General features: G+C 38.5%; 1 protein-coding gene across 2 annotated transcripts in view; it reads left to right on the plus strand.

Moving 5' to 3' along the window:
• Nucleotides 1-18,381, plus strand: part of BRINP3 (BMP/retinoic acid inducible neural specific 3) — a 214,415-nt gene that overhangs the window by 164,451 nt on the left and 31,583 nt on the right. For both annotated transcript variants that reach the window (XM_065649078.1, XM_065649079.1), the window contains one exon: nucleotides 13,520-13,742. In XM_065649078.1, coding sequence (XP_065505150.1) covers nucleotides 13,520-13,742 — 223 coding nt within the window. The remainder of the gene's footprint in view (nucleotides 1-13,519; nucleotides 13,743-18,381) is intronic.

Genomic DNA, 18,381 nt, shown 5'->3' on the forward strand with positions numbered 1-18,381 from the left:
AAAAGAACTGGATTTAAAGGGTTGAAGAAAGCAGGTTCTAATAGAGGAAATGATAAACTTATTACTGAACTAAATATCAGTAATGCTGAAGATGTGGAAGTTCAGGCATCCCATTCTTTTGGGGGGGGCAGCCTTTGCATCTTATGTAATTACTTTTATGTAAAATCTACAGAAAGTAATAGGACTGATCATCTCCACCGTTCCACAGCCTTCAGTGAGATTTAGGGAATTATCCATTTAACAGTGTCATGAATTTATATATCTCCATCTTCTAAATGTCATAGTGGTGGAAAACCACCATATTTTGGTGATGCACTTTCAGAACTGTCTCCCTTCTCCTTCAGTTCATATTTTCCCATATGAAATATAAGCATACAGTAAAATGCAAACTTTGAAACAGGAAAAGTTCTTTCCACTAAACACATCTACTTCCCAGATCTGCAAATCCATTTTATTAAAACCAAGCACAACAGAAGCTCAAAGCTGGTCTTGGAAAAAGTGAAGAATCAGTGTTCCCTCACTCTCGAGGTTAATCTAGACCTTAATCAGTTGAAACTCATATGCAAACTTGTGCAATATTTTGACTATTGACAACTACTAAAAGACAGAAAACAGTTCAATTCACACTTCACATTTTGGGATTGGTGGTGGTTTTGCTGTGTAGACACCTGAGTTGTTTGAGTCATGACTTCTCAAAGTATTAACCACATTTGTGGTCTTGCTACGTGCCTTTATAGAACAGCACTCTGTGCTGAATCCAGACTGAAAACTGTTCTCCTGAAGAGCCCTATTCTCACAGTGAAGGTGGTTTCCAACACCCAGACTGCAAACTGTGGTAAAATACACTAAAATAAAAACTGAAAATCACAATTGGCACTAATGAGGAAGTGCAGATGCTCAGGGGATAATTCTTTGTACCTTCTGCTAACCCTATGAATCTGTTACAGATGGGCAGCATTGCATTTATGATTATTGAGGCTGTAAAGAAGCTGTAAAGGAGCAGTTCTACGATTGTTCCAAAGTCAGAGACAGGGTATGACAGTCACACAGTCAATATGTACATCCAAAGCAAGTGATCCTATTTTATCTCAAAATCTACACAAATTTCTTACTGTTTCTCAGAGAAGAGAATTTTACAGTCAATATTCTTCCATGTAGAGACTCTTAGATGACGAGCACACAGCAATATGTCTGTTGAGGTTGTTTCTTTCAGTTAATTTGAGTAACAACTGAAAAATAGCAGACATAGACAAAGTAATCAGACTTCATGAATTTGCTAAAAAGAAAAAAAAAGCTTAAATAAAGTGGACATAAAGCAAGTCAGTTAAACAAAATGTAAAGTCAAATCTTTAAATTAGATTTAAATAGATTAAATTTAAAGTATAAATAAAAATAAACTAAATAATATAAATAAATTTAAATAGATTGTCCAGTGCTGAAGACAGAAATCTTAGACGTCTGGTTGACAGAATGCATTATGATGAGAGCCAATGACAAATCCAAATATTCAAGATCACATGATAAACACACAGGAAACCTGGGGGAAAGAAGTCTTCATCATCAGATAAGTACTAGTTTTTTTATCATTTCATACACTGTTGTCAGCTGAAGCTCTAGAATCATCTTAATTATGAATTATATTAATATCTCCCAGCAGTGCATTAAAGAATGCAACTAGTACCCCTCATGTGGTTCATTCTTTCTCCTCCTCTCCATCAGACAAGCATTTGAAAATATTGCTGTGATTATATTGTGTCAGATTCTTTCTGATGGATGACTCCAGCAAACAACAGCATGCCTGAATTTAGTCTGTGATATTTAACCTTTACAATTCCTCTCGTCAAAGGAATCTAATATAACTTTGGGTATCATTCCAATAAGTCAGAAATTTTTGCTATTCCTCTGGTGTGATTGCCTTCTAAAAACTAGTTTAGCAAAAGTGGACACCATGGGATTCCTTTTTATTGCCTCTTCCTATCTTCATATCAAAGTCACCTAGCTGACAAGTAAAAAAGCGATTTTTTCTAACTGCCAAGCCTGCAGATTGACTGCATAATGTGGACATCAACCTGGGTTCTGGCCCTTGTTACCAGCAGTGATGACAATCCTAAGATCTGAGCAATGCCCTCAATAACTCTTCTTTAAACTACGGTGATGTTATTTTAAAAAGTTTCAGACTACCTTTTAATGACTAGGTAAAAATTATCTTGGTTTTTGTAGGGTTCCCTATGATTCTTCTAGTATAAGATAAAAACAAAAACTAAAACCAAATTTTTAAAAATACATTCTGCATTCTAAGATAGATGTGTTAAAACATAGTTAATGTACCAAATGTCTCATTTACACCTGTTCCAAATTACTAAAAGTGACTAAAAGGGCAGAAAGTAACTTCAGGTTTAATTTGGAAATGTCAGTTTAAACATAGCTGTTCCTGTGTGTGCACTCTGATTGGAAGAAACTTCTTGCAATTATAAGGGAAGAAAAGTGTCCAGATTGACTTTCAGTCTCTATGTTGGGATTCCAAGTCTTAACTAACATTGCGAGATGACTACGTTTGATGTGGCGTCACAAACAGAATAAAATGTAGAGTCCCACATTGCCATTTGCCATGAAGGCTATTTCCACTAGAAGTTCTCTCTTACTGGTCTGGTGACATGTTGGTGCTCTTCCAGTTACTGTGCTTCAGTGCAAATGCATGTAGCATAAGCTTAAAAATGAAATCTGGAATTAAAACTGAACACTGGAGGATTTCTTCCATTTATGAAATCCACACATTTAACCTTGCTCTCTAACAAGCTCTGTTTTCTTTGCTTCAGCGGGATGAGAGAATGCGCTCATCAGAGGGTCCTGCCCATCTCGCTGTGCTGGGGACACAAGGCGTGATTGCTCAGGTCATGCAGGTAGCACAGGCTGTCCCTCTCTTGACCAAAACAGACCGATTGCGATGCAAAGTGAGTCTCATTTGAAATCTTAATTGAATGACTCCTTGTGAAAAGTCTGAACAGACTCGCTGGCGGTTGAAGGTGCTTTTTAATCACTGAGAATAAAGACTTCAATCAATATGGTTCAAACCATTTGCCCCTGAGCAGTAGAGCGGTGGTTTTCTTTAAAACAGTGCTTACAGCTTCAGGCTCAAGGCCAAGAAAACTTAGCCCCCTGAGTTCTTAATATAATTATTGTTTTCTCTATTATCTTGCAAGGGTGTTAATTTGCCTCCCAGTAATTAACTTCCCTTTGTGGTTGTCAGGAAATTTAATCAATAGCATGAACAGACACACCAAGCTGTCATCCCTTCTGTGACCAATGCTCCCCTCCCCACCTCTCCCACCCCTGCGGAGGTGTCACTGTTTTAATAAAATGAACAGGTGGTATGTGCATAATTTCTTCAGAGAGTCAATGTCAAAATTGTTCATCTCCTACTCCAAAAATGAAGATACAGCCAATTGGGTCCTGTCAATATAATCGCCTCTTTTTCTTAGCTAAAAGCATTAAATGACTCCTGGTAAAGCAGCACCTGGCAAATCAACTTATTAAAGTTTTACACGGCATTGCATTCTCAGACACTTTAAACATTCTGATGACATTGTAATAAGAGGAGGAGCAGAAGGCTTGATCTAATATTATTCTACTTATGTCCACCATGTACAGGACATAATGTAATTCCCTTCAAAGCTGGTGACAAAAAACCTCATTCTTGGTGGAATTCCAACCTGCCTTGGCAGCTTTGGACTTTCTTTATTAAGAGGGATGTCACTCTGTGGCCTCTCTTCTAGGGCAGTGTTGTCTGTTCTGATTCATGGCTTCCTAAATCTTCTCTTGCAACAGCTTAACAGTGGTTATTTACTTCAGTGTGTTTTCTAAGAACACTTTTCCGTTTCACTCATTGTCTTCTCTGAACTATCCTTCTGTGACACATTACGTGTTTATTTCCCTGATCCAGTGTTCAAAGCACAGGAGATACCAGCATGACCAAGAACAAATAAGGCAACTTCTGGGGTGACAGACCTTGTGTCTAAATCTACACATACTGCTATAGAAAGATAATAACTAGCACTAGATAGAAATTTGAACATCCGTGCTGCAGGAATACTTCTAAACCATGTTGAAATGATCAAAATGTGTACAAAAAAAAAATCCGAAATAACTCACAGACAAATTTTTGAGAAATTTTTCTTGAAAGTTTACAATGAATTCCAAGGGACATCTATTTGAAGGGTAGCAATACAAATGCTTTTAAAAGAGTAATGAACCAAAATCACACCCGAAAGAAAAACTGACAGAAGGAAGGGAATGTCCTTCAAATGTTGGCATTTACAGATACGGCTGTTGGAGTCTCGCTTTTTGGTTTCTGAAAAGTGAACTTGCTGTCAAGGCCATATTTTGACTGAGAATAAGAAACAAGCCATTTCTTGATTATAGAAAATGTGAGTCCTTTCAGCTTGCACCAGGGTCTAGGGAAAGATATTATCTCCTGCCTACTAAAATTTCAGACTGAATCTGTGATTTGCAGGATGATGTTCTACCTTTGCTACTATTGTTGCCTCTGCAATATTCTTCCTCTTTATCTAGGCATCAAGAGAGTCTCAAGGCTTGTGAGGGGAGTATTTGTGGTTTCCTGTTCCTATAATAGGTTCATATTACTTGCGTTAACTATATATATAACACATATATATATACACGTCTATATATCTAAATATATGTGACATATATGTAAAATCAGTTGTATTGTATCATTTGCATAAGGTTTCTCAGAAACTGCACATTAACGAAGGATCAGGGAATCTGTGTTCCCAACCAATTCCACCATGACCTGTGCTGATATTCAGCCCAGTTCATTCCTCCTGGCAAAGCCAAGGGTTTAGAGGAGCTATCCCTGCAGCATTCCTCACTTCAAAAAAAAAAAAATCAGCAGAAAAAAAAAAGCCCAAACCTACGTCACTGCTAGAATCATAAAAATTTGCTTCCCCTGAGGCTTACAAAGCAGATAGATTGTACCAGTTCCACTAGCCTGTCCAATATTAGGTGTTGAGCTTCTCTCTTCTTCCATATGCAGTCTGTATCTTCCAGAGCACATACCTTTCTTTCCCTGCCTTTGTCCTTCAGAAACTTTAAAGGGGAGTTTATTTGCTTTGGAGAAGCAAATATTTTAATTACAGAGAGAATGGAATGATCTAGCCTAGGTGGGGGGAGGAAAATTCAGCTTTATTATCTTTTCTGTGAAGAAACAAGGCTGTTTCAAGCTGCAGTCTTGTGCTTCCTTCAATTGGATTATTTTCAAACCTATTTCTTGGAACACAGCTGTTACTTCTTTGACAAATTAAGTAATGCATCATGAACAACTAAAATTCATTGCAACGTAAAAACAAATATATGTTCATTTTAGTACTTTGTTTTCTCCAAGCTTTAGAATCATGGTGTGATATTTTAAAAAACATGTATCTTTTAAAAATCTCTTTAATAATATCTACACAATATTGAGGCAACACTTTATTGAACAGTAAACATATCCAGCCATTTGAATCACAGAATCACAGAATGTCAGGGATTGGAAGGGACCTCAAAAGATCATCTAGTCCTAACCCCCTGCCGGAGCAGGAACACCTAGATGAGGTTACACAGGAAGGCGTCCAGGCGGGTTTTGAATGTCTCCAGAGAAGGAGACTCCACAACCTCCCTGGGCAGCCTGTTCCAGTGTTCTGTTCCCCTCACTGAGAAGAAGTCTCTTCTCATATTTAAGTGGAACCTCTTGTGTTCCAGCTTGAACGCATTACCCCTTGTCTTACTGTTGGTTTTCACCAAGAAGAGCCTGGCTCCATCCTCGTGACACTCACCCTTTATATATTTATAAAGGCTAATGAGGTCACCCTTCAGTCTCCTCTTCTCCAAGCTCAAGAGCCCCAGCTCCCTCAGCCTTTCCTCATAAGGGAGATGCTCCACTCCCTTAATCATCTTTGTTGCCCTGCGCTGAACTCTCTCCAGCAGTTCCCTGTCCTTCTGGAACTGAGGGGCCCAGAACTGGACACAATATTCCAGATGAGGTCTCACCAGGGCAGAGTAGAGGGGAAGGAGAACCTCTCTCGACCTACTGACCACCCCCCTTCTAATACACCCCAGGATGCCATTGGCCTTCTTGGCCACAAGGGCACAGTGCTGGCTCATGGTCATCCTGCTGTCCACCAGGACCCCCAGGTCCCTTTCCCCTACACTGCTCTCTAACAGGTCATTCCCCAACCTATACTGGAACCTGGGGTTGTTCCTGCCCAGATGTAAGACTCTACACTTTCCCTTGTTATATTTCATTAAATTTTTCCTTGCCCAACTCTCTAGCCTGTCCAGATCTCGCTGGATGGCAGCACAGCCCTCTGGTGTGTCAGCCACTCCTCCCAGCTTGGTGTCATCAGCAAACTTGCTGACAGTCACTCTATTTCCTCATCCAAGTCATTGATGAATATATTGAATAATACTGGCCCTGGAACTGACCCTTGAGGCACTCCACTAGATACAGGCCTCCAACCAGACTCCGCCCCATTGACCACGACTCTCTGGCTTCTCTCCTTCAGCCAGTTTGCAGTCCACCTCACTACCCGATCATCCAGCCCACACTTCCTCAGTTCAGCCGTGAGGATGCTGTGGGAGACGGTGTCAAATGCTTCACTGAAGTCAAGGTAGACCACATTCACCGCTCTGCTATCATCAGTCCACTTTGTTATGTCTTCATAAAAGGCTATGAGGTTGATCAAACACGACTTCCCCTTGGTGAAGCCATGTTGACTGCCCCTAATGACCCTCTTATCCTTGATATGCCTTAAGATGGCACCAAGGATAAGGTGTTCCATCACCTTCCCTGGGATGGAGGTGTGGCTGACCGGTCTGTAGTTACCTGGGTCCCCCTTCTGGCCCTTTTTGAAGACCAGAGTGACATTTGCTTTCCTCCAGTCCTCAGGCACCTCTCCCATTTCCCAAGACTTGGCAAAGATCATGGAGAGTGGTCCAGCAATGACCTCAGCCAGCTCCCTCAGCACCTGCGGGTGCATCCCATCTGGACCCATGGATTTATGGATGTCCAGATTGCTTAATTGCTCCCTAACCCAGTCCTCATCAACCAAGGTAAACTCCTCCATTGCCCTGCCTTCCTCTGGGGCCTCAGGGGTACGGGGCTCCTCAGGACAGCCTCCAGCAGAGTAGACAGAGACAAAGAAGGCATTCAGTAATTCTGCCTTCTCTGTATCTTCTGTCACCAGGGCACCCACCCCATTCATCAGTGGGCCTACATTGCCTCTGGTGTTAGTTTTATCTGCCATGTATTTGAAGAAGCTCTTTCTGTTGTCCTTGACTCCTCTCGCCAGGTTTAACTCTAAGGAGGCCTTAGCTTCCCTAGTTGCCTCCCTATATCCTCTAACAACAGACTTATATTCTTCCCAAGTGGCCAGCCCCTCCTTCCATGATCTGTAAACTCTCCTCTTCCACTTGAGCTTACCCAGCAGTTCCCTGTTTAACCACGCAGGTCTCCTGGCTCCCTTCCTTGACTTCCTGCGTGTCGGGATGCTCTGATCTTGAGTTTGGTAGAAGCAGTGCCTGAATGTTTACCAACTATCTCGGGCCCCTTTACCTTCAAGCAGCCTTGCCCATGGGATTTCCACTAGCAATTGTTTGAAAAGGCCAACGTTGGCCCTGCTGAAGCCCAGGGTTGCAATTCTGCTTGCTATTCTGCTCCCACCACACGAGATCCTGAACTTCACCATTTCATGGTCGCCGCAACCAAGGCAGCCCTACACCTTTACTGCTCCAACCAGACCCTCTTTGTTAGCGAGGATGAGATCCAGCATTTGCATCAGAAAGTTATCATCAATGCACTGGAGGAACCTCCTAGACTGAGGCTGGCTGGCTGAGTAGTCCTTCCAGCAAACATCAGAGTCTTGGTTACCCAGAGAGATTGTGCTGCCTCCATCTGCTGCAGTTTCCGAGACCCAGCCAGACCAAACCCTGAGAAACCTGAGCTGATGACAGAGATGACCTGCTTGGAGCCCAAGGTCACATCAAGCTTGAATTAACTTCTGATCCTATCAGTATGGTTTAAGAAGGGAGATAGCTTACTGAAGTAGTAGTGGTCTACAAATAGTGGTCATGTGCAAGTAATTCTCATTATAAGAATGAGAAAAGATTAAATACAACGTAGAACATGAATTCAGCTAATTTTGAAACTCTATGAATTGTTCTCATTTGGACTAGCATGTCAGACTATATAATTTATTTTTCAGACATATAGTACCACACTCCTACTTGTTAAATACTGGTCAATTTTTGTTGATTTGCCTTGAACCCACTGTAACATTTTGTTCTAGTCAAAGCAGAACAGTTTTTACATGAGATATACACTTCTAGGCTGTGATGGAAGAATTTTAAAACCTTTAGGGCAAGTTAACGAGCTTGATAGAAAAAGAGGACGTATGTACAAATGACAGATGCGTAGACTTTGCAGACAATGCTGAAGTGTCACAAATGCTGTCAATCAAACTAATGAACATACATAATTTTATCCACTACAAAGTTTGCCAAAGATTTTTTGTTATTATTCTTAGATAAATAGGGAAGAAAAATGTTTCATTGAAGCATCATTTAGAGAAAAGACAAAATAGCCCATTTCAGTTGCTGTCTAATGGTAGATTTTGACATGATAATATGATGTAAAAAGTGGTTTTCTCTGACAGACATAGTTTTACTAAGCTTCATTAAATGGAAAAACTGCTACAGTCCAAAATCTCATTGATTTTAGAAAATACATGGACTGTATATAAGCCTATTCTCAATAATGTGTTTCAGTCAATAAAGGACTCTTAAATTGACCAGGCAAAATACTTTTTCAGTTATTGTCAGGCTGCTTTTGCTCAGAAAATATTATGGCTTTTCTACATTTGGATGTTGGTAAAAAAAAAAAAGTTTAGGTTAACTATATAATCCACAATTAGACGAGGTTATATATTTACTGAATCATTACATTGTAATTTCCAGTACTAAAAGTTTTGATGTCATAAGATTAAATTATTTCATTTCATTTAGCTCATCGGAATGTGACATTCAATTAAATGACAGAATAAAACATGATGGAAGGTCAGCTCCCCAGAACAGTAATTTCTAGAGGCTGAAAGAAGATGGCTGAAATTTCTTTTAGTTTACTTTCTTGTGAAACAATTTCTTTCTTAACATATCCCCAAATGGAGGTATTTGTCAAACTGTTTTGCTTTACCTTCTCCCAAACTGCATGTAGATTGTGCCCCCAGCTTAACTTCTTCATGTGTACAAGTATGCTGTCATTCATCTCAGGCATAATACAGAGCCAACATTAAAACAAACGAACAAACAAACAATTTTTTTCCTTGGTAAAAGTCCGTGCCAAATTTGGTTTTTCCTATTTAGAAGGGGACTCAGGAATTTTGACCTTCTATAAAGTACATTACTGAGACCTGCCTAGACACAAGCTGTGGCTTAAAGGAGCTATTGTTTTATCCTCCTGCTTGTGTTACCCTGACTGCAGGCACTGAGATTGTTCTCTGCCTTTACACAGAGCGTGTCTTGGGCTGTGAGGGGGAAATCACTCTGATTGTAACCCCCACAGACTAGAAATAATCTCTGTGCCTACCTGTGGCTATATCATTTAAAAGAAAAATTCAGGAACAAGAGTTTGAATGCTTAGTCATGGACTTGCTCTGTTTAATCTAAAGAAAACAGGAGAAGAAAATGCAGTGGTATTATGTTGCATGTTACTATTACCAGCATTACATTATACAGTCAGATGTCAGCCTGTGGTACCACTACTAACCTGGTTTTCCAAATTCCCAAGCTGGCATAAATCTGTTGATTTCCCAGAGGTTTCCAAAGAGCCTCCAAAAGTGATCTTAAGAAACAAGCTAGGAGAAGATACTTTGATAGCCTGGGAAGGTTCCAAAAATCACTCAGCTCAGCTGAAACCATGGGATCATTTATAAAGCGAACTCTTAAAATGAACGTGGAAGCGTGCCGTCATCTTCTCGATGTGATGGTCTTGTACAGATCTTATGATTCAAAATATTAGGCACATGTGAAATATTCATAGCAGAGAAATCCTGTTCTTTTCCAACACAGCGTAGACACCTTTTTTCCTTGTAGCAGAACATTGTCACATACTTCAGTGAGGGTTACTGCATTTTTCTGATCTATATGCAGAATGCAAATCATTGTGTTCAGCACTGAGCCCCTCTCTGATACTAAATAACACTGAGATTCCCAGTTACAAGCTAACGAGCTTTAGGCATTTCTCATAGCTTAAGTATATCTGGTATTCATTTGATTTCAGCAATAATGTTTGCTCACATTGTGATAGTTTTCATTTATTCTTTGCCACTGAAATGTGGTGTGCCATTTCAATCCCTAGGCACCTTAAATACAAGGAAGATTTACCTTGCAGAAAGGGAGAAGAGAAAAACAGACATGGCCAGCTATAAAATGAAAGTTAAATAAACTTTGTTGATCAACTGCTGCATGTAATGTTCTACATTTTTCCTTATTATTTGCAATTAGTTAACGATATGAAAAAAATGGTATTGCATGTGCTACCCATGTGAAAATAAATGCAAAAGTGCTGAAATCATATCATATGTGGTGTCAAGTATCATGTTTTAAAAGTATCAATTTCTATGGCCCCAAGCATTGAAATACTGGCTGTCAATCTTCAGGAATGGCTGGTACAATGTGTTGATTAGAGTGTAATAGTTTAATCATCTCTCAGTGATAGGAGTTCATGTTGTCGTTTCACAGATCATGAAATGTGTCTGTTTAAGATATGAGCGCATTATCTTCTCCTTTTTTTTTTTTTTTTTCCAGAAAGCACTATGTAACCACGCTCGTTTTATCTGTCTCTCTTTTATCTGCATTGTGGTGCTCATTAGCATGATCATATAGGGCACAGGGATAGTCAAAAATGATGTTTATTACAGGGAAAAAAAAGAAGCATTTTCTTATTGGAAATGTTTTTGCATTGCAAGTTAAGGAGTGTAAACCCTCCTTATCACCTCTGAACACGGCATCCGATTAGTTGGTAGCTGCAGAGCTTATCGCCATCGTACAAAGGACAGCAAATTGACGATGTTTCTTAAACAAGTTATTAAAGCAATATGAAAACTGAAAAGGCATATTCAGAGTATCTCTCTCCTCAGGGATTTGGGTTTATTTTTGGCTTAATGAAACTGAATTTAGGTAAATAAACCAGGGTCTCAGAAGAGCAGAAGAGAAATGAGAAGTTAGCAATTAAAACAAGTAGTCAGGAATGTGGCTTTTGGATCTGATCCTTCCTCTGAAGTAGTAGATCTTGGCCAATTTCTCCAAACTGAAGATCTGCACTTTGCTAAAGGACATTTGTAACAGTTCAGTTAACCTTATTTTCTATTCTTTTTGTTTGTTTGTTGTTTTGTTTTACTACCACTTTGTTAAATTTGCAAAGACAAGTCAGACATAACTCTCTCTCCCATAGCATCTGTGCAGGCCTTGAAGGGAAGTGAGGACCGGGAAGTGTAGCATGAGGAAATTCAGGTGTAATTGTCACTTGGGCAGGGGAAAACAGGGAAATGGTTTTCCCAAAACTGTAATAAGACTCACAGACATGCTCATCTGGTGATGCAGAATTTATCAAACACTTCGATTAATTCCAATTGCTAAGCTACAAACCCAGGCACTTACTCTTTTGGACTGAGGATAAGAACCAACTTCTTAGACAAAATTAGGGAAAAGCAAAGGATAAGAGGCTCTGAATACTTGATAGAATAAAGAAACAGTTCCTTTCCTTGGTCTCTTGGTTTGTACCCAGGGACAGGAGAGGGGCAGCACTGCTGTCCTCAAGGCAAGGACCAAGGGCAACTAATACTCAAAGAGGAAGGTGTGAGGAGAAAATTAATAACACATTGGAAATAGCTCCCAGATGCATTATTAAAACCACTTTGTGAACTATAAAATCATCATCTTTGCCCCTTGCCTTTCATTTTTTTACCTTCCAGAAGACCTTTCAATGCCTTTTGTCTTCTGGTGAATCTTAATCCATCACAGAAATACTGTGCCAAAATCTGGCTGTTCAGTTGCATCATGGCCCAGTGTCCCTCAGGATGTGGATGGGAGTCACTGTAGCTCATTTAGAAATTATATTTTCTCTTTCTCTCCATCCGTTTTTCCTTTTTTTTTTTTTTTGGTTTTGGTTTTGGTTTTTTGTTTGTTTGTTTGTTTGTTTTGTATAAAAACCTTGTTAAGAAAGCTAAACTGAAGCTAAAGCTAAAGTCAGAAGACTTGCAAACAATGCTGGTAATGGAGTATTCTTTCATGTGAGCAGACATTTTCCCCAAACAATCCTCTCCCAATCTAAATCTAAAATTATAGCAATGTTAAATATTATGATTAACTCTAGTTTTAAGCAGGAAGCTACTCGAGTTAGTTGGAACATTGCATTCCCATAGCCTCCTGAAGTGCAGACAACCCAAAAGGAGCATCTGGCAGGGTGCAAGCCAAACAGTGGGAGAAGTGACTTTACTGCAGGAACAAGCTGAAAGAAAAAATCAGTTGTGAAGGGTGGGAGGATGGCAGCAGGCAGGAAAACATACTGAGACATGGAAACAAGAAAGGAAAAGGATAAACATGTACATTCAAGTGTACTACTAATTTTCTCTTCCCCCCCCACCTCCCGTAATTATAGCCCTTATAAAGGGAAATTTATTTAGGTTCAAAATTTATAAAGCAACTTGTAAATAATGCTACTTACGAAAATAGACTCACTTGCTAATAAAATTCTGTTAATAAGATTCAGTCTACATATATTATGTGGACTGCACTACCAGAACAAACCACCAAGCATAGGATGTTCACAACAACGGTGATCCTGTGATTTTAAAAAGTCCTTTTTATCACTTTAGAGGTGGGGACATGAGACAAAAAGACGTTATGAGAGACAGTTTTGAAGTACCAAAGTACCGTAAAATGCTTTGAAAGGCTCCGTGTCAATCCTAAATACTCTGGAAAGTCTGACCCTTAATGACTTGTCTCAGGTGAAATAGCATGTCTTAAAGAAAGCTGGCTTGTAAAATCACATTTACTTGCATTTCCTAAGTATTGGAATACACTCCTTTAATGACAGTTTTTCCAAATGAATCAACATACATTGATCTTTAAATATCTGTTTACTTTCAGATCCTAGATTTGCAGGTAAGAAACTCTGATTCTTATTTAATCTGTATATTCTCCAGGTTGAGAAATAATAATAACACTTGTATTTCTTTTTAACATTAATTTAATAAATAAATAAATACTGATTTTTGCTGGTTTTATTCTAATATTATCACTAGTTACTTTTCTACTTTGAAAGAGTTAAAATCTTCAATTCTAAAACTGCAAAAGTTCAAGTTAAAAAAATCAGAAGATCGAGAAAAAACAAATTAGAAGTTAATTTTTCCTGTAACAATAGCCATAACTACATAATTAAAGTCTATTAATTTCTTTTTTTTTTCAGATGAATTCAAACTATTTATGAAAAGGCTGCCCATGAATTATTTCCTGAACACATCTACTGTAATGCATTTGTGGACAATGGATTCTAATTTTCAGCGTCGCTATGAGCAACTAGAAAACAGCATGAAGCAACTCTTCCTCAAGGCACAGAAAACTGTCCACAAGCTCTTTGGCCTCAGTAAGAGGTGCCATAAACAGCCACTGATCCGCATGCCGAGGCAGAGGTAAGAAAGCCCGTGAAAACCTGAGAAACTCAAACCGCTGTCTTGACACTAAAATCTCCTTAAGGGCATTGATGTGGGAAAAGAGTGCAGCATACAGTACACACACAGTATATAATCCTTATATTTGAAGGAGTTGAATAACTCCAGCTTTCAATATTGTTCCATTTGTGTTTTCCTAAATATGATGGGAAAGGACAAAATAAAACCTGATTTGTGGCTGACTGCATATTATGTGAGGCAGATTAAAAATAACACGAGCGTACAGATTCATTCCGTTTGGTCTGCTGTTTCTGCTGTTGTACAGAACCACCTTTTCAGGGGAACTTGGCCAGGTGTAACAGTGCCAAATAATTGTATACTGAACACTGAATACCTATTCTGAAGCAAGCACAGCTATTTTAAGAACTTCCCAAGTCGTTATACAGTATATACTACATACTATTGATTTCTTGTCTCATTTGTCAGATATGAATTAGATTTGAAAGGATGCCTAAGGAAAGAAAATAGAAGTGTTTTAGTCCTTCCTAGAAGCAGAGAGATCCTGAAAGCTAGCTAGTCAAATCTGTATTAACATAAAGTGGTTATAGTTTATTGCTGATCGAAAATTGCTTCATTGAAATTGGTGGAAAGACACTATAGTAAATCTGAAACGAATGAGCTTTTAAGGACATTACTCTTCTGAGCGCAAGCATCGTGGGCCTAATTCAGTGACTCCTGCATATAGCATGTATCTCTGTCCATTTTAAAGAAATCTAGTTTAGGTTCAGTGTTCCAGAACTGCCAGGGGTGCCCTACTCACCCCTGTTTTCAGCTCTTGCGTTCCAAGCTAAGGCTTCGTCAACTTCTCTTCACCTTTTGGTGACACTGAGCTAACCCACTTTTGTTTTCAGAAAGTGACAGCTGTTAAGGCTCTCATGTCCCCCTTTTTCTACATCTTGTGCTTTGCTTTGTGATCTGCTAGTTGAAACAAAAAAATGTATTTTTCACTTATGGGGTCATTTCATAATTAAAAAACACTCCTCTAAGAAAGGTTGTATAGTCACTACGGCGCTTCAACATCGTCTCCTGTGTTTCTTGGACATGACCTGAATGAGCATTCTGAAATAGAGGTGATTCAACATGAAAGACTTCAGCAGGAACCCAGAGCTTTATAAAACACAAGAAATAGAATCCAACCTCCCTTTCTCCTTCTCTATCTAAATTTAAAATAACCAGGTCTTCCAAAATAACTACTGCAGACTTCCGGGGCAGGTTTTGGTTGACATGGGTAATGGCAATGACAGACCAGAGATGAACTGAGATAGAAAAAAAACAAAGATCTGTTGAAATTATTGATCAAAACACCTTTCTTGTTATATGAAGGATTTTTTTTTTCAAATGCAAAACTTGTGAGTTCATGGTTTGTTTGTTAATAATGAATTTTACTAGCAATGGGAATACTTAGCCAGTGGGATGCATTTGCTAAAAGAGAGCATTTTCCAAGGCTGGATTCCATCTGACTATCTGGGAAAATTGCCTTCTGACACTAAGGCTTTTATGGCTGATAATCAGAGTTTCAAACTTAGAAGTGATGGAAAAAGATCAAAAGAAACTGGTTTAATTTCCACACCTTGTTAGAAAAAATCTGATAGACTAAGATATAGGAATGGATAAAGGAATATCTGTGATGAAAAAACCAAAAAACAAAACAAACCAACCAAACAAATCAACCAAACAAAAAACAGATAGTGAGAAGAAAGAAAATACAGGTATTGATAGAGTAGTATTCAGGTACTTCTCATGATTGGAAAGCCAAAAAAGGTGCTGAATTTTTTGATACAGAACTGCAAACAGGTAATCATGGGTAATGCGATGGACAATGAATACCTGACTAATGCAATGGACGAAAATGAATTACTGCTTAGGCTGTAAAAACAGACATTTCAGCATAAAATGAGTGGATTAACAGAAACAAAACCAAGTGCTATAATTTCTTTTGTTTAAGGGAAGACAGAAATAAAATTTAAAAAAAACACAACTTCATGGGCCAATTGATATTCTAGGCTCCAAAGAAACAAGAAGAGGGAATTGGAACAAAATGTAATCCTTTCCAAAGACTTTCTGAACAACTCCTTTAGATTAGTGTTTGGGCTCTGCTATTGATAGATAAGGGTGAATTTTATTATGGTCAGAGAAATTAGATAGAGTTAATGGAGATATAAATACTATTTTAAATTGCATTTTATGAGCACTTGCCTTTTCAGATACAGATTAAAGAGCCAATGCTTCAGTTTTTAATAAAGGTCATGATGCTTGCAGTGAGTAAAAACAAAATAACTGTGCTAAGGTTTAATTTTACACTGTATTTCACAAGTCAATAGAAGATATATTGAGACTTGGTTTTCTCTTTCATGAAGCTGAGAGGTATGTCCTAAAAGTTTAATATAATTCATGAAAACTTTCTATGAGACTGAGTTTTATAGAGATTTATCTATGTAGTCTGCCAGAAATCATTTTATCACACTTGAAGGAGCTTCTACATACAGTCAAGGTTATAATTCTTTACTGAAAGTACCTCTTTTCTCTGGCCTCGATATTTTGTTACTGAAAATGAAAGAAATTGTTGCTTGATTTTTTTTTTAAATTAGACAGAAATGTCTCCAACTTTTTCCATATTTCATGAAGAACCAAGCCACTTCATAAGACCAGATGAGATTTATGTTTTAATTTTCTAATCCTTGAACCAAAATATCATTGAATCCTCTCTAACATCATTGTTCATAGTAGAAAAGAGTCAATTAACTTGAAAGTTAAAGAAACTACATTCCTATGTCTCCTTTTTAAACACAGTTTATATTCTTCAGCTAGAATAATATATAAATAGTTTTCTTTCAGTTTGCACTAGCAATCAGAACAATGTCTTATTTACTGCACTTTGGTGTACACTGAGGATAGGAACAGGATTACTATTTTTATGCTATTCTGTTCATTGCAAATCTTTTCAAGTTCCAGATGTTCTTCCCAGATTTTAAGCTTGCTTTCATTAACATGAAACAGACCATTGTTCCTTTTCCTGAAAGTTAAATCATGCCAAGATATATCAAAAGTCTGTAGATTTCCATTATAAACTGTTATGGTGCTGCTGAGTGTAACTTTCAAAATTCACCTGAATTAATTAATACACTTTCTGTAATCAGTGAGGTATTTACCAGTTGTCTGAATTCAAAGAAAAATACCAACTGGAAATTCAAAACCAACAAGGAACACAGAAATTGGTGTGTAGATAATCTGTTCCTATGTTGTATATAGGGGTGGAACAATAAAACATTCCATTTCAAGAAATAAAGATAAAAACAAGATTAAAAAGAATGCACTTCGAAAAAGAAACTTGATGTTCTGTGGAATAGTGCTACCAGGTGAGCTACTGCCTCCATGAATTTGAGGCTCTGCCAATTCAAAAGGCTCCAGCAATTATTACTGGTACGTTCTCATTGCGTTGACACATCATATGCTCGTTCGTCATGTTTGCTTGGCCAGAGTCCACCGCGTGCAGCAATTGTTATTCCACTAGATGGCCAGCTCTTGCTGCGGTTTTTCTAGGGGAAGGTCGTTGAAACACAGCCAGTGGCACAACACATTTTGCTTTGCAGGAACCAGTAGGTGTTGTAAAATGTATACAGCAGGGTTGTCGAAACAGCGCTGGAAGCACAAGACGTTTTGCTTCGTAGGCATCAAGATGAGGGGTAAAACCATCTGTCTGCCCTCAGCTCCTCACGCATATTTCTGCATTAGGACCGTGAGGTGTAAGGAACTGTTGTTAATCTTTGGAAGCAGTTTGCATATGGTATCTGTAGTCCAGTATATGTACTCTGAGAAAAGGACTGACATAGTCATTAAGTTAGTCCAGGCTCTTGATTCCAGCAGCATTTTTCTTGGATGAGATGAGAAAGTTATGCCCTGTCGCAGGCAGCCAAAGGCAGGCTGAGCATTGTCACTGCACATATAATCGCATGTTAACATCACCTTCAGATTGAGTCTTCTTGTTTTTCAAAGGAAAAATAAGTGGAGGGAAAAAGCACATATCAATTTTACTCAACAGGGATGTCCATATAGGACACAGTAGCTCACATATGGCAATGGGAAGAAGTAAAGCTGCAAGTAAAGCTGTGGTTATACATTCATCACTTTGTTATGGGGAGGGAAAGCTGGTTTTATTTCTATTTTGCTTAACATGGCAGTAAGATTTATTTTCAAACGTAATGATTCTATGCTGAGGAGCTGAAATCACAGGAACAGAGATCTGATCCTACCCATGCTGCTGTCAGTGAAGCCTCTGCCGTGAAGCAGAGCCGGGGGTAAGCGGGCACTTAGATCCACCCAAATCATCGAACTAAAATGACAAAACTGGAGTATCTATGCTTAAGAGCATAAAAGAAATGTAAACTCTGTTGGAGGAGAAGGAGAATCTTCGTTTTCCCGAATATTTTTATATAAGAATGGCAATGATTTCCTGTAGTTGGATTTAATATTCAAACACTAGTGAAAGACACTAAAGACAGAGAAAACCTTTCATTTCTTCCTTCAGAAGTGACAGTTTAGTGCTTGATTTCATTCTTTTCTGTGTCATTCAAATTGGTTCCTTGGCTAATGTTACCCATTT

The sequence above is a fragment of the Caloenas nicobarica genome, chromosome 20 (genome assembly GCF_036013445.1).
Source record: "Caloenas nicobarica isolate bCalNic1 chromosome 20, bCalNic1.hap1, whole genome shotgun sequence".
Lineage (NCBI taxonomy): Eukaryota > Metazoa > Chordata > Aves > Columbiformes > Columbidae > Caloenas > Caloenas nicobarica.